We start from the raw sequence: 14,804 nt of genomic DNA, 5'->3' as shown, positions 1-14,804 counted from the left end.
CCAATTATTAAGTTCCTCTAATTCAAGTTCATCCGCATTTCTCTTTACTCCTCTCTTGTTCACACTGTATTTCTTTTGGTGTTTGCGACATTTGCAGCATATGAATATAATGAATATTGCTAAACCTATCCCCGCAATTGGCATCAGTACTTTACTTAAAAGACTTTTACCTAAGTTGGAAATCCAATGACCTATGGCGGAGAGACCATCAGTAAGTCTCTTCCATGCACTGTCAACCTCAAGTGGTTTGAGCTCTTTTTCCAAATTTGTAATGTTCCTCACATACCCTTTGATTTCTACACTTTTGTAAGGTATGTAAGTGCAACAATGTTGCGCTTTCAACATTCTGCAGACTCCGCCCTCTTTTGCCAATAGGGTATCAAGAGCAAGTCTATTCTGTAAAACCATTGATCTCACCGCAACCAATTCGGTGTTGACCATCAGGAAACCTCCAGCAGTGTCAGTAGATAACCGATCCACTACTGTTGACAATTTGCAAATTCTGTGTGTATTCAGAACCACTCCCACTGCAGGTATCAGTGCACTAAAAATATCTCCTACAATTTCACCAGCACTTTCTCTTTTAGTACGCGCTAATTCATTAGTCTTTTCAGTGCTTCCAGTGATTTTCCCCACATGGTATATCTTTGGGAAGACAATACCAAAATAACAGCTCCCGTACCAATGGTCGGGCAATTTGAAATAAGCCTTATTTCCTCATATAAAATAAATTCCAGGGAACACAGACTCTGACCCATCTTTGAAACCCCAACCCCCAATTACCTTGTAATTATGTTCGCATTCACTGGAACCAATGAAAATATTGTTATAATAACTAGTCATTTCTCTATGAAGACAAAGTTTCCCTTTCTTTTCGAAATCCAGCAACAAGGCAGCATTAGCTCCACCATTTGAGGTGCTTCCTACACTCTCTGCCCATTTAGGGATTTTCTGGTTCTTGTCTTTGGCTTTCTTTTGGAAACTTTCTCTTCTTTTCTCTACCATATTCAGAAATTCTTTTTCCTTATCGTGTAATGAACAGGTCAAGTTATTTGTGTGTGCATCATCTATATTTATTTTTCCTACAGTTAGAAAATAATCACTCATGTATTTTGCTACATCTCTAGTTGTATGTACAGGGTTCAGGTTTCTTCTGACAGGAAGTTTGGAGAATGTCACATCAGAATTTGAATAGTAATACTGTAAAGGTCCTTTTCTATAGAATAAACTAGTTAGAATACTACAGGAAATTCCATAGGTTAAGGGCAGGTGATGATAACTCACACCTTCAGCTACTGAAGTGGGTAGCTTCATGCAGACATAACAGTCATCTATTTCCATAGCTTCTACATAATGTACTAACAGGTTTGCGAAAACATTTAAATGAGTTTTGTTCTTAATTTTGTTAAAGTGTAATCCTTCCTCATCTGGTGCTTCTCAGTCTAGCTTTGTTTGTTTCAGGCTAAGTGGTTTGTCTAGTACGTCTACTCTTTGTGGTGTACTTCTGGTGTGTGATTCTACAGTGTCATCAGGTAGGTTATTATTAGGGTACAGACTTGGGTTTTTACTCATCATAGAAGGAATAGTTATAGTTAGTCCTATCCACAGTATCAGTACTATTGCTACACTACATAAACATACTTGGCAGCATGTTTTACAACAACCTCGTCTCGGTCTCCCATTCACAGAAGAATCAGACATTTTGGCTCAAAAGAAGCTTCAAACCCTCTTTGTAACTCTGCACAGCTTGCTTACTCGAGTAACTTTTCAGGTTGGGTTTGCTTCTTCACTGGTCAGTTCAGCAATCAATTCTTCAGCACTTTCATCACTTTTGTCACTTATTTCCAGATTCTCAAATTCCTCCAATACAAAGTAAGTCCACTCAGGACTCGGGTACTTGTTATTCAGCTTCCTGATGCGAGCACTTCTTCTCTTTGGTTTTGTCACCACTGGGTCATTTTGACTCGAGACCTCATTTATCTGTTCAGGCTCCTCGTTTATCGTCTTTAGACGCAATCTCAGTCTTTTCACAAATCTAGGTACTGAGTCACCTTTTCTGAGTCTTTTAACTGGCACTGTGTCTTGGCCTTCTTCAAACACCCTTTTGTTTTCATTCAGTGATGGCACATTGGGATCAAGTTTGTCTTCTGTATTGTTCCCTAACTGACTAGGCCCAGGTCTTTCATCTGTTTCTTCTGCCTGGTCCCTAAACTGGCCTTGTTCAGGTGTATGCTGATTTTGGCTTTGATCTGTTTCGATCTCTTTTTCCTGAACACAATTGTCTAGTCCTATCTGTTTCTGCTCAAGCTCTTCGAACTCTTGATTTTCTTCCGCTTGAACTGCCGCCCTAATCTCTATCTGTCCCTCTTCTGGTGCAGGTGTTCTTGGTGGAGTGTCAATTACCTGCTCTCTCCCTATCTGGTCCTCCTCAGAATCAGATTTAACGTGGATTTCGATGATCTGAGTAGCTTCTTCTTCACCTGTCTCGTCCTCACTATCCCACTAACTATCTAAATAGGTCTGTCTGCTGGTTCGTATAGGGTCGATTGTCAGATCGATTATTGGGACCCAATCTCCTTGACTGGAGCTCGGTTGTTCTTCTTGAGCTACTTCAGGACCGATATCTTGGGATCCTTCAGCTGTGCAACCTTCAGCCTCAGTTTCATCAGGTTCAGTCACTTTCCTCGTGTGGCTGGCATGGATCCAGCGAGGTACTCCTGCACACTTTACAGCTGTGGTGGTTACCAGGATCACCTGTCGTGGCTTTCCCCACCTTGGTCCAAGGCAACTTTTCCGAGTGTGCTTCTTTATTATGACCCAGTCACCTGGATTCAGGTCATGTACTGGAGTCGTCGGCCTAGCGACGGCGTCTCCCCCAACCTGGTGAGATATAGAACGCACTTGGTCAGCCAGCTCTTTACAGTATTCCAGTACCAAATCATCAGATATGCCTATTATTTTGTATCCTGGTACCAATGCTTGCTGCATTGCTCTTCCCATCAGGATCTCGTGGGGACTCAAACCCGTGTTCCGGTCTGGTATACTCCTGAGTCCCATCAACACAAGAAGCAGAGCATCTGGCCATTCCAATTGAGTGTATTCACACATCTTTCCCAATCTTGATTTGATTGTGCCATTTATTTGTTCTACTACTCCAGAAGCCTCTGGGCGATATGCACAGTGCAGTTTTTGCGTGATTTTGAATGCTTCACAGATTTGCTTTATTATTTCATTCTGGAAATGACTTCCTCTGTCAGATTCAATTAAGACTGGGAAACCGTAACGAGGTATGAGTTCCCTAAGCAATAATTGTGCTACTGTGATGCTGTCATTTCTACGTGCAGGGAAAGCTTTCACCTATTTTGAAAACGGGCAGACAATGACACGTAGGTATTTCATTCCTCGACAAGGGGGCAACTGAATAAAGTCAAGTTGTAATCTAATAAAAGGGCCTTCTGCCTTTCCAATTTTCCCTGGTAACAGTACAGTTTTCTTTCCAGGGTTAAATTGTTGACAGATCCAACACCTCTGGCAGAGTGCCTCTGCTACGTTTCTGAATTTCGAATTGAACCATGTCTGGCGGAACATGCGAATCATCGCATCTCTGCCTATATGTGTGTCCCCATGTATTAACCTAGCATTAGGAGCAAGCCTACAGTCTGGCAACACAGGCATATCATCAAGGTAAACAATGACACCATCTTCACTTCTCCTTCGACAACCAAAGTTTCTCCATCTTTGTTTTTCCTGTGGTTCTGCTGCTTCTTGTAAGTCTCTCACTTCCTCCCATGTATTCACTTCCTCTAGCATCAAAAGTTGGCAGCTGTTTCCCTTTCCCCCAACCTTTATATTGATTGAAATTCGGTATCTTGCACAATGTTGGGCTAACTGGTCAGCATATCAATTACCTGCTGTCACTTTGTCATCGCCAGATTTGTGAGCAGCACACTTGACCACAGCCAATTCTTCTGGTAACTGGATTGATTCCAGTAAATCCTGCACGTATTTTCCATTTCTGATAGGGGTGCCTGAAGAAGTCAGGAACTCCCTTTGCATCCACAGCTGGCCAAAGTCATGCACAACCCCATAACCATACTGGCTATCAGTATATATGGTTATTTTCGAGTTCCTCCCAAATTTACAGGCTTTTGTGAAAGCAACCAATTCAGCTATTTGTTCAGACTTGACCCCATGTAAATAGGATGCTTCCACTGGACTTCCTAGAGTGCACACAGAGTAGGCAGCGCTTAGGCCACCTTCCTCATGTCTCATGCATGAGCCGTCTACAAACAGCTCATAATCTTCTCTAATCAGAGGGTTCTCTTTTATGTCTGGGCGTGGTTTTGTACTGAACTCAGTCAGGCATTCCTAATGCAGGAGCAGTACAGAGACACTCTCTCAGTTTTACAAAAGCAGTCATGCTTTCGTCATCCCACTCTACAGGATCTTTTGCTCCTTTCTTTGTCATTTTTATCAATGGTCTTGCTAGGACTGCAAATCCCACAATCCACTGCCTACAGTATCCTACAACTCCAAGGAACATTCTGATTTCTTTCTGGGTATTTGGCAATTCCATGTTTCGAATTATCCTAATTCTTTCTGTGGTAACTTTCCTGATACCTCTCTCTATCTGGTGCCCCAGATATTTCACTGATGTGGTACAGAATTGCAGCTTTTCTGGCGATACTTTATGCCCTCCCTCACCTAAATGGTTCAGCAAGGCAATTGTGTCAGTCACACTGTCTTTTCGACTTTTAGAGGCAATCTAAAGGTCGTATATGTATTGCACCAGAACTGATTTTCCGGGCAATATTAGGGTTTCAAGGCACTTTTTCAGAATCTGATTAAAAATTGAGGGGCTTTCTGTGTACCCCTGAGGGACGCGATTCCAGACGTAGACGTGACTGTCGAACTCAAATGAGAAAAGAAATTTGCTGTCTGGATGCAATGGAATCGAGAAGAATGCATGACATAGGTCAATGACGGTAAACCATCCAGCATTCCATGGAATTTGGTATAGTATCACTGCAGGTTTTGGCACAACAGGACAACAAGGGACCACATTTTCGTTAACCTTGCGCAGGTCCTGTACTACCCTGTACTTACCACTAGGTTTCTTTATGCCAATTATCGGTGAGTTACAAGGACTGCTCAACACTTCTTGCAAAATTCCTGCTTCTAGTAATCTTTTTATTTCTATAGCAATTCCTGCCTTCACTTCTGCACTCATTTTTGTACTGTTTAGTATTTGGGTAGACTGCATCTTCTTTTATGGCTATTTTAATTGGGTCAACATTTGCCATTAATCCTACATCTTTTCCAGTAAAATCCCACACTTCCTGTTTCACTGTCTCATGGAGTTCTTCAGGTAATTGTGTTGTATTGTCAGACTTTTAATTTCTGAGTCGGGTCTTGCTAACATTAATTTGTATATTCCGTCTTCGTCTGGGGTCTGAATTTCGACACCATTTGGTGTGCAAAAGAAAGTACAGTTCATTTTACACAACAAATCTCGTCCTAACAGGTTTACAGGACTGGAATCACAAACAACAAATCTCTGCATCTCTTTAAAATTTCCAATTTTAATTTCCATGGGTTCTGTAACTGGGGTACTAATTAACTGATTAGAAACGCCCACTACTGGATCGCTTCTCCCGAGAGGGGTAGGTTTGGAACGTCTGCTGTTCTCACAGTAGAACGGGTAGCACCAGTGTCCAACAGAAAGGTGACATCATTTCCTTCAACCTTTCCTTCAATGTATGGCCCTGTCTGGTCCACCGGCAAGGAGGCGCCAAGCACGCACTCCTCGTCCTCCCCCTCAGGCACCGTCAGTAGGTGTCATCACAGAGAAACGTGTCATTTAACAGAAATTGTGAAGTTGCTGCATTTCTATTCTCTCTTCCTTCACACACTTTGGTGTCTTCACCCTGTTGTGCTTTGCTCCTATAATTTGGTCTAGGTGCACGAGGCAACTGATTCTGTTTTACCTGTTGCTGTGTATTCCGTGGTTTCTCATTCTGCATCTGTGGATTTAAATCATTAATTTGCACGTTACCATTCTGCACAGCCTTACACTCGTCTCTCCAGTGCCCTATCTGTCCGCACCCGTGACATGGAAACTTCTTTTTGGCCTCCTCTCGGCTCATTTTTACTCTGGGCTTTCCTCCACCCCCGGGGCCTTGATTCTGATTACTGGTCAATTTATTTAGCTGTTGTTCCTGGTGTTCTGCTAATTTTACCTGTGCCCACATGACCTTTTCCTTTAATTCTTTCCGTTTATCTGCCAATTCATCCTCGCAATATTTAGCATACTTCAGGACCTCATCAATTGGTTTAGACTGCCAGCAGATTTTAATGTCTTTTATCCACTGCGAAATCTCAGGCCTTAACCCTAGCACAAATCGATAAATGAAGTGGGTCATATCTTTCATCTCAATGTTGTCCAGTCCACTGTACGTTTTGAACACCTGTAATAGTCGTTCATAATAAGAATGCACAGTTTCATCTCGATTTTGGGTAGTTCTGTCTATTCGGGTCCAATCAGTTTCCTTTGCAGGCACCTTTCCTTTTAGATGCAATATTACCTGATTGTATTTTTTCATTACATCTGCTGAAGGAGCCCCTGTGTTTGGGTCCCTAGGGTATTCCTCACTAGGCCAATCAATAGCAATTTTACATTCTGACCATAAATCTACAGGAACTACAATGTCAAAGAACCCATCTAGATCTTTCAGGAGACATTTCTGAACTTTCACAAACCTCTCGACCTGTCTATACCAATCTACAGGTTTTTCTCGTAATTTTGGGAAGTCATTTGTAAAGGACACAATATCCTGTCTGGACCATGGAACATGTACATACCCTGCACCTGGCACTTCTCGCATAGGATATAATTTTTCTGCCTTGTCTGCTTCCTTTAATACATACTCAGAAGCCATTTGTTTGGATCTAATTTCCTCTTTTTTCTTTGCCCACCTGGCGTTCCATTTTTCTAATTCTCCCCATTTTTGTAACAGGTTTAAGAATTCTCTGATCTGTACCTTTTTCCCTGACACGTTCATGTTTTCTAAATCTTTGTCTGAGAATTCTGCTCTGTAGGGATTTTGCAACACTTTAGATTTACCAATATCTATTCCCATGCTGGCCACAGTGTTCATTAATTTCTCATGGAACACTCTGGTATTTCGGGTGATACTTTTGCAAATAAATAGCAGTTCTTCCTCAGTCAGGGTGTTCAGTCTGTCCAAACCCACATTTCCAGCCATCATTTCTTCCAATTCTATTCTCAGTTTCTAAATATCTAATGGTTTCGGCTGAGGAATTTGTTTTTCTAATTCTCGGCTCCATCATTCAATTTCTTCAGGAGTCACTACCGTGGCACTTCTAGTACCCGTAGAAGACTCAATCTGCACTTCTCTCGAAGTGAAAGGATTGTTCTTTCTCTGTGAACCCCCTTCTGGTTCCCTTATCGGTACATCCATCAAGGAAATCACAGATTCACATTCACTTGCCTGATCATCTACAATTAAGGGCTCTTTTCTCGGCTGTACTAAAGATGGGGTAATAATTGCGGAACTAACGGAGGACTAAAATTCGGGGCAGTTGGGTGTGTCATACTTGGTCCATCACCATAATTAGGTTTCAGGAATGGATTTCCCGTACTTAAGGGTCTTGAGTCCTCCTGATAAGGCGGTCTCAGGCATGTATCTCGTGCCCTTAAGGATCTTGAACCTTCATTATAAGGTGGTGGAATCTTCATTAACAATTCCTCCAGATAATCATCATCTGAGTCACCACTGGTCATTAAATGCTTTGTTTTCTCTGTCCTTTTCCCACCCATGGGTTCTTCTACTGTTATTACAGGGTATAGTCCTTCTACCATCATGTTCTGTCTCCATTCTTTCATTCTTTTTTCTCGGGTGTCTCTATTTACTTTCGGGTAAAATTTTGTCAACCCTTTGTCATTTCTGGGTCTGTCTCTCTCAAAAGCTTCTATTTCCCATTCTTCTAGCGCCTCATACTGCGTTAGTCTAGGTCTGGGATGTAAATCATTCATTCGAGTCCTCAAATTGAACAAAATCCTGCCATTAAATGTACCTTCTAACGGGAATGCCAAAATTCCGTCATCTTTAGTATACTCCACCCAATTTTCCAACAATACGCAAGCATGGTATCCTCTTTGTCAAACATCATAAATGATGCAGGAGTATTAGGTGGTGGAATGATAACTCCTTCTCTAGTTTTGATAGGCTTATCTTTTTTGAAATAATTCTTTACCTTGTTTACAAGAGTCATTTTCCTCTTGCTTCCGAACATAATGCAATTTCTAGACGTTCTCCACTGATCCCTTACAAACCCTTGATATCTAGGATCCGGTCGGGACTCTGGATGTCTCGAATACCACATATACCTTTTCGCAAATTACTTTTTGTTTACAAAATCACTTCCAATACAAATGCGTCTTTTATTTTCGTGCAACCAATCAAATGCGCGATTTCAAACTGTCTCAACCAATGGGTGCGCGGCGTTTCTCGTAAACGAGTTCTCACGCTCCTGTGCTCACCCCTCCTTCACAATGCTGTCTCAGCTACCCGCCCGCTGTCTCGACCAATATCAGCGCGGCACTGAGTGACGTCAGCGCAGCTCCGCAACTGACTCCCTCCTTTACAAGGTAACGGAAACTCAATTTCTACCTTTTAAAGTGCAAGTGCTCTGTTTAATTTACACCGTAAAACATTCGCCACTGTACTCGAGTGTCTAGAAAGAAAAGATTTGTTTCACTGCAAGTAAACTTCTTCTATTTACTTTTCAAATACTGCGAGTAGAACCCTTCTGCCTACCCTTCACACAGCATTAGAGAACCTGCTACTCCTTCGACTCATCCACTTTGGGATATATACTAAGCCAAAAGTTTCACCAGCGAACCCCTTTGCTATCAATCAAGCTCAGATGAACCTGCTACTCCTTCCGTGTGACCCTTACTAGGTTATATCACAATATAAGTTTTGCCAGCGAACTCTTTGCTACCATTTATTCATACATTTATACAGAAACCCTAATTAGTGCTTCCAGTTCTGCCTAACCTCCACCAATTTTCCTCAGGTAAGTGACCTCACTTGCGATGTGGATTCTCCTCACCACCCGCTATTCTGCCCCCAGGGATTCCAGACAAACATGTAACAATCACTAACGAGTGTATTAGTACATATATCAATATAACAGCAAGAAAAACAATTTAAAACATTTCATAATTTTTCAAAGCAATAAAACAACAATTTTACATTTGATCGATCGATACTTTTAGCAGCAAAATTTTCACAGTTAGCAGCAAATAACCTATCTTAACTAGTCCTACGTAACTTTAACTAGTCCCTAACTATTTCCTCTGCTACCAGAAAATTACTGTTAGAGCGCGCAGGTCACCCGACTATAATTTTACCATATACACATTGGGCCCATAAATTCAATTTACCATGTTCATTAATCGGGTAACCTACACACTACTAACAGCAACCCAGTTCCTTCCTATTTATCTCAAATGTACCCGACTTACCAATCCACTGTCACGGGTACCTATGATCACCATGGATCAGGGAGCTGGCTGTAAAAGAAAGGCAGACACCAAAATACAAATACCATTTATATTCTTTGCACTCATGTAATAACCAGAGACACGGGAAGTTTTCAAAGTCTTTATCTAATCTTCTTCAAAGTCAGAAAGTAAAATGTTTACAACAATTAAACTATCAATGATTAGAAGCACGAAAATTGTATAGCTATGCAAGAAAAGGATAAAGCCAACCATTTAGGACTCTTAAGGGAAGGTAAGAACGGAACATGCTAAAAATAGATAACTTTGAGATCGGACTAGAAATTGTGAATTTCTAAAGGACGGGAAAAATAAGGGACATACTAGAATCTCACAGTTTGTATATTACCCCTTGAAGGTGGGTAAGAAAAAAGAACTTTAATTTGTACTACGGGAATTTTGAGATACCAAGTAGCTATAGGTAAAACTGGAACACGCTAACATTCAGAGCAATTACTTTAATTCAGTAAAGGGTGGGTAAAGAGAAGGAACATCTATTTATTCAGAGACAGTGTTTATTCACCTATAAGGTAGGGGAAAAATGGAACAAGCTAATGAAAGCACTTTCACGATTTCAGTAATTATAAACAGGTAGGGTAAAACAAGGGATATATGCAATTACGATTTAGTAAAGGTTCAGGCAAAGATAAGGATAAAGGATGCAAGTGTGTTTCCCTAACAGCTTTATATTTACCTAGTACGGTGTGGAGACCAACCCTGGCCACGGGTCAGTTAAGGACAGTAGGAACCCCAAGGAAGATAGACGCCAGTAGGCCAGCAGGTGCAGAATGGAAACCCAGGATAGGACAGGAATACCAGATTAAGATCAGGATGGGACCACCAAGGTAAGACCAGCACCCACAGTTCAGTTGCAACGCCTGCGCTACACCTTCTCTGCAGCTATCAGTCAGAACCCCGATTGGGTTATCGAATTCCCCAGCAAAGTGCTCCGCCAGCACTTAAGGTTTCCAAAACCTCGAATGGGTTTCTGGAAATTACAGACAGAGTGCTCCGCAGCACCACTGTTTCTCGATCAGCTATTGAGTGCGCTAGGTCAGTGACAGGTCAGCTATTCGGACAACTTCTCTAGCTATACCTAGGCTAGTTATACTGTTTTCGGGTCAGTGTACACCCCCCAAATGTTGCAAGTGTAAGAATCCCCAATTTCGATTGGTCAAAAGAAAGGACAGGTCATCACACCAACTAGGATTTGACTTTCTCAAGCCCACAATTTGCATTTCTGGGACCTCCCAGTGAATTTGGGGTTCAGATGACATCTACTTTTCACCTAACAATGGCTAATACAAATTTTATTACAATTGTTTCAAATGCAGTACAGTTCAGCTTTGTCTTGCTGGGTTACAGGTCGGTTCCCAGGAGCATCTTGGCTGTGGCTGCCAGCTGGCTGGGTTCCACTGGTACAAGGTTTTCTTCCCTCTGCTAGGGTGACATGCGCAGTAAGGACTTCAAAGATGGAGTAATAAGCACCTCCCAGGCCCAAGAGATTCGATACATGAAAAGTAAAGGAAAACAATTTAGAACACAGAAATAAAGGATTACACTGTATACCAGGAATCCCTATATGACTCCCATTACTTTATAATAACTATAGCATTAGGATTAGTGCAAGGACAAACAGCATAGCAAAAGCTGCAGTGCAAGCTTTGGCATGTGAGAACATAAAGCAGCCATCTTATTGCTAATGCACAAGTGCGAAAAGTTCCCACCAGAACTGCGAGTACGTCACGTCACATGGGTATACCCGACGCATGCGCAGAAGAAATTCCCGCACAGCAGCAGCCATTTTAGTGGCAAGCATTTTAGGATGAGTAAACACATAGGCAAGCGTCACTGGGACACCCCGTGTAATGTAGAAATGTGCAATATTAGTAACACGAACAGGTTGATTATACTTATTAACATTATTTGAGGTTCTTGATACAAGCAAGTCGCTTTACGTGCGAATCCTTGCTCCATCAGGTGCACACGAGGGGTACCTGTGGTACCCCCCTTCATTTGCATTAACAAAGCGGCAGGCACCGCGCGGTGCCTGTCGCTTTGTTAATGCATATGCTGAAATGCATTTTTAGCATTGTGCAGAGAGCACCGCCCGCCACAATGCTAAAAATGCAGTATGTGCCCGCCACTGTGGCGGGCACATCCTAATACCCCCCACGGGACCCCCGTCCTTATGGCGGACGGACAAAATCCGCCCATCATCCTAATGACCCCCTAAATGTCAATAAGTTATTTTAACATACTGCACCCCCAAAGCTCTTTAGCTAACTTATGCCTTTGGAAGTAGAAGACACCCAGTGGAAGCCATGAAAATAGTAAACCAAAAGTACCATTCCTCAATATCTTGTTCTTTATCCTATTCTTGAGGAAATGCCATTCATGTTCTCTGTCTCCAAATTACTTATTTTACCTTCTGCATGACCGAAGAAGTTGGGATTTATTAGCTTGAACGGCCCAATCTCAGTCAACTGTGAAATGAGTCTCAGCAACATATTTAATTTATGCTGCAAAACCAAAGAACTTCACATTTTGCGAAGGTGGTAAAAGTTTCCCAACTTCATCCAAAGTGAAGTCTGACATCATCCGGCTCCAACTGCCTGTAGTTTAATGTCCACCTAGCAAACGGTCTCTGGCGGCAGAAAAGAAGCCGCATTGACCACCAACCAAAGCTTGTTTTCCCAATTTTTACTGAGGGTTGCCCTTATCCCGAAGCGGTAGCATAAAAGCACTCTAAAACCCACCATTCAACAGCCACACATTATCCATTCCCTTCTGTCAGAAGTCCTGTCCCTTCAATAATGGAAATGTTTTCCCTGATGTTGTGCCGAAACCTCTTTCCTCTTTATTTTTTTAATGTCACCATGTTTGCTTTTCACATAGTTGACAAAGCCTTCAACATATTTTACATGAAGCTGTGAGATGCTTTTCTTTGTGAACCACTTTGAAACGACACTTGCACTTGACATAAAAGTGCAGTATCTATATGGCCTTATTTCAATAGCCCTTAAAACAAATAGCTTAGAAAAATCTATATATAAAGTATGACAAAAAACATTATTGGTGCTAAAAATAAGATAAGGACAACAATCCAAAAAGTAATCGCGAGGAGAAAAAAGAATATAAAATATAGAAAAAATGTATTTAAAATTTGATTTTGTAGGTTTTTTTCTATTGTGGATTTAAAGAGAATGGAATACTGCAAGTACGTATCACTTATTAGGCTACTCTGCAAAACCTAACGAATTATGGGGTATTACGCATTAAAGAATGTGAATCTATGTGATCCATTGCCAGAGAACGCTTTACAGTGAGGTTCTTAAATCTGTTTTTGATCAACTACAGAAAGCTAACGTGCAAGCTGCTATTAACGAGGCAGAAGATCGTGGCGAGAATGCCCTGATGGATGCCAAATATAAACTGACTGAGCTAGAAGCGGCCCTACAAACAGTCAAGCAAGACATGAATCGTCAGCTCCGCGAGTATCAAGAGCTGATGAATGTAAAGCTGGCCTTGGACATTGAGATCGCCACCTATAGGAAACTGCTGGAGGGAGAAGAGAGAAGGTAGGAACAGTCTAATCAAAGTTATTAGAGGCATGCATTCAACAGCCAGCTAAAAATTGGTTGGAATGTTAGGGGCAACGCAGACATGTACTTTTAATGTTAAGCAATGTTTAGTATATTTATGTTTTTCAATGAGTCCTCAAAAGCCCAGTTCTGGCATCAGAGCGCTGTACGGTAATTAGGCTTGAGCAATGCAGCTATTTATGAGAACGTTGGGACGTTATTATTGCTTGTCATTGCTACAAGTCTTAAGGGTTTTATCATAAGAACAATGAACCATCACATTAGGATTGAGTGTGAGTGGTAAGCATCACACCATTTTGCCTTAGTGTTTGATTACATGAGGCCGAAAGCATACCTTAAATAAGTGAACATCATGACGTCGGTCCCCATGCTAGAAATAACTGCTACTTTATCCTTTTTTATTCTAACAGGCTTGCAGGAGAAGGAATTGGAGCTGTGAGCATCTGTAAGTCACTTGTCCTAACAGCCTGTGTTGCTTTTATATGTATGCTGTTGCTGCTTCAGATTGATTGCCTACTGTTGTAAACATAACTGTGTCTTTGCAGCTGTGATAAGCTCTAGCAGTGGCAGTGGTTATGGAAGTGCATACGGCACAGGAGGCGGACTAGGCGGTGGAAGTTTCAACGCTGGAAGTGGACGATTTGGAGGAGGATACAGCTCTGGAGGAAGTTTCAGTTCCAGTGGACAAAGTTCTAGAGGAGTTTTCAGTTCTGCAGGACAGAGCAACAGGGGCGATTTCAGGGCTGAAGGCTCTTCCTCTGGCAGTGGTCCTATATCTACTGAACACAGTTCTGGAGGTGTTAGCTCAAATGTTAAAATTATTTCAACAAGTTCTCAAATATCTAAATGGTTTTAGTAAAAGACACTAAACGAATTAAGGAACAACCACTAAATTTTTCAAAGGCCTGCAAAAAACAAACATAAACCATTTGAAGTAGATGTGAAATTGGTACGTCATGTTTAACCTAAACTAATCATTAATAAATGCATCACTGATCAGCTAGTTGTCTTTTATTCAATCTTCAAGGTCCTCATTTCCCCATGAATGTCAATACCCATTATGCCAGGGTCCGATGGATGACTTTCAACCACGCACGTGGCGCTAATGAGCTTACAATTGTCATCACTCATATAGGGAACTGCAAGGGTGGAAGAAGACGTTCCAAGTTTGCTTCTAATCACGAGAGTCGAAACAAACGAAGGTGTTATCAATGGACCATATTTCTTATATTTAGGTCACTTATTTCCAACCATTCAGCCATCTGAAACCGATAGTGTATCTTCTTATTGTTCATACAGTCTAGGGGGCACATTTATCAAGCTTTCAAGCAGCGCAATGCAGCAAGCCACCTTACTACGCTGCATGAAAGGGTAGGGGCAGGAATGCTCCATATTTAACATTATACAGCACATTCCTGTCCTTTCCTTGCGCTGGTGCAAAATGTTCTGCCTAGCGCCAACGCAGGCACGCTTGTGCAGTGGTGCAAGGGTGTCTGCATTTCAGGCAGGATTGTTTTTGTTCAGGAAGGGACACCTTCCTGCACAAAAACAATCCTCAGAGGCATTTCCCTCTTTCTATGTATGCTGCAGAATTTAGCACACATAGAAAG

General features: G+C 41.7%; 1 protein-coding gene across 1 annotated transcript in view; it reads left to right on the top strand.

Moving 5' to 3' along the window:
* LOC144833162 (keratin, type II cytoskeletal cochleal-like) overlaps positions 1-14,193 on the top strand; it is a 484,567-nt gene extending 470,374 nt beyond the window's left edge. The window contains exons 7-9 of the mRNA XM_078689147.1: positions 12,950-13,170; positions 13,605-13,639; positions 13,740-14,193. Coding sequence (XP_078545273.1) covers positions 12,950-13,170; positions 13,605-13,639; positions 13,740-14,050 — 567 coding nt within the window. The 3' untranslated portion in view covers positions 14,051-14,193. The remainder of the gene's footprint in view (positions 1-12,949; positions 13,171-13,604; positions 13,640-13,739) is intronic.
* Positions 14,194-14,804: the final 611 nt, after the last annotated feature.

The sequence above is a fragment of the Lissotriton helveticus genome, chromosome 1_1 (genome assembly GCF_964261635.1).
Source record: "Lissotriton helveticus chromosome 1_1, aLisHel1.1, whole genome shotgun sequence".
Classification (NCBI taxonomy): Eukaryota; Metazoa; Chordata; class Amphibia; order Caudata; family Salamandridae; genus Lissotriton; species Lissotriton helveticus.
The sequence above is the reverse complement of the archived record's forward strand: the minus strand, read 5'-3'. Positions and strand labels throughout refer to the sequence as shown.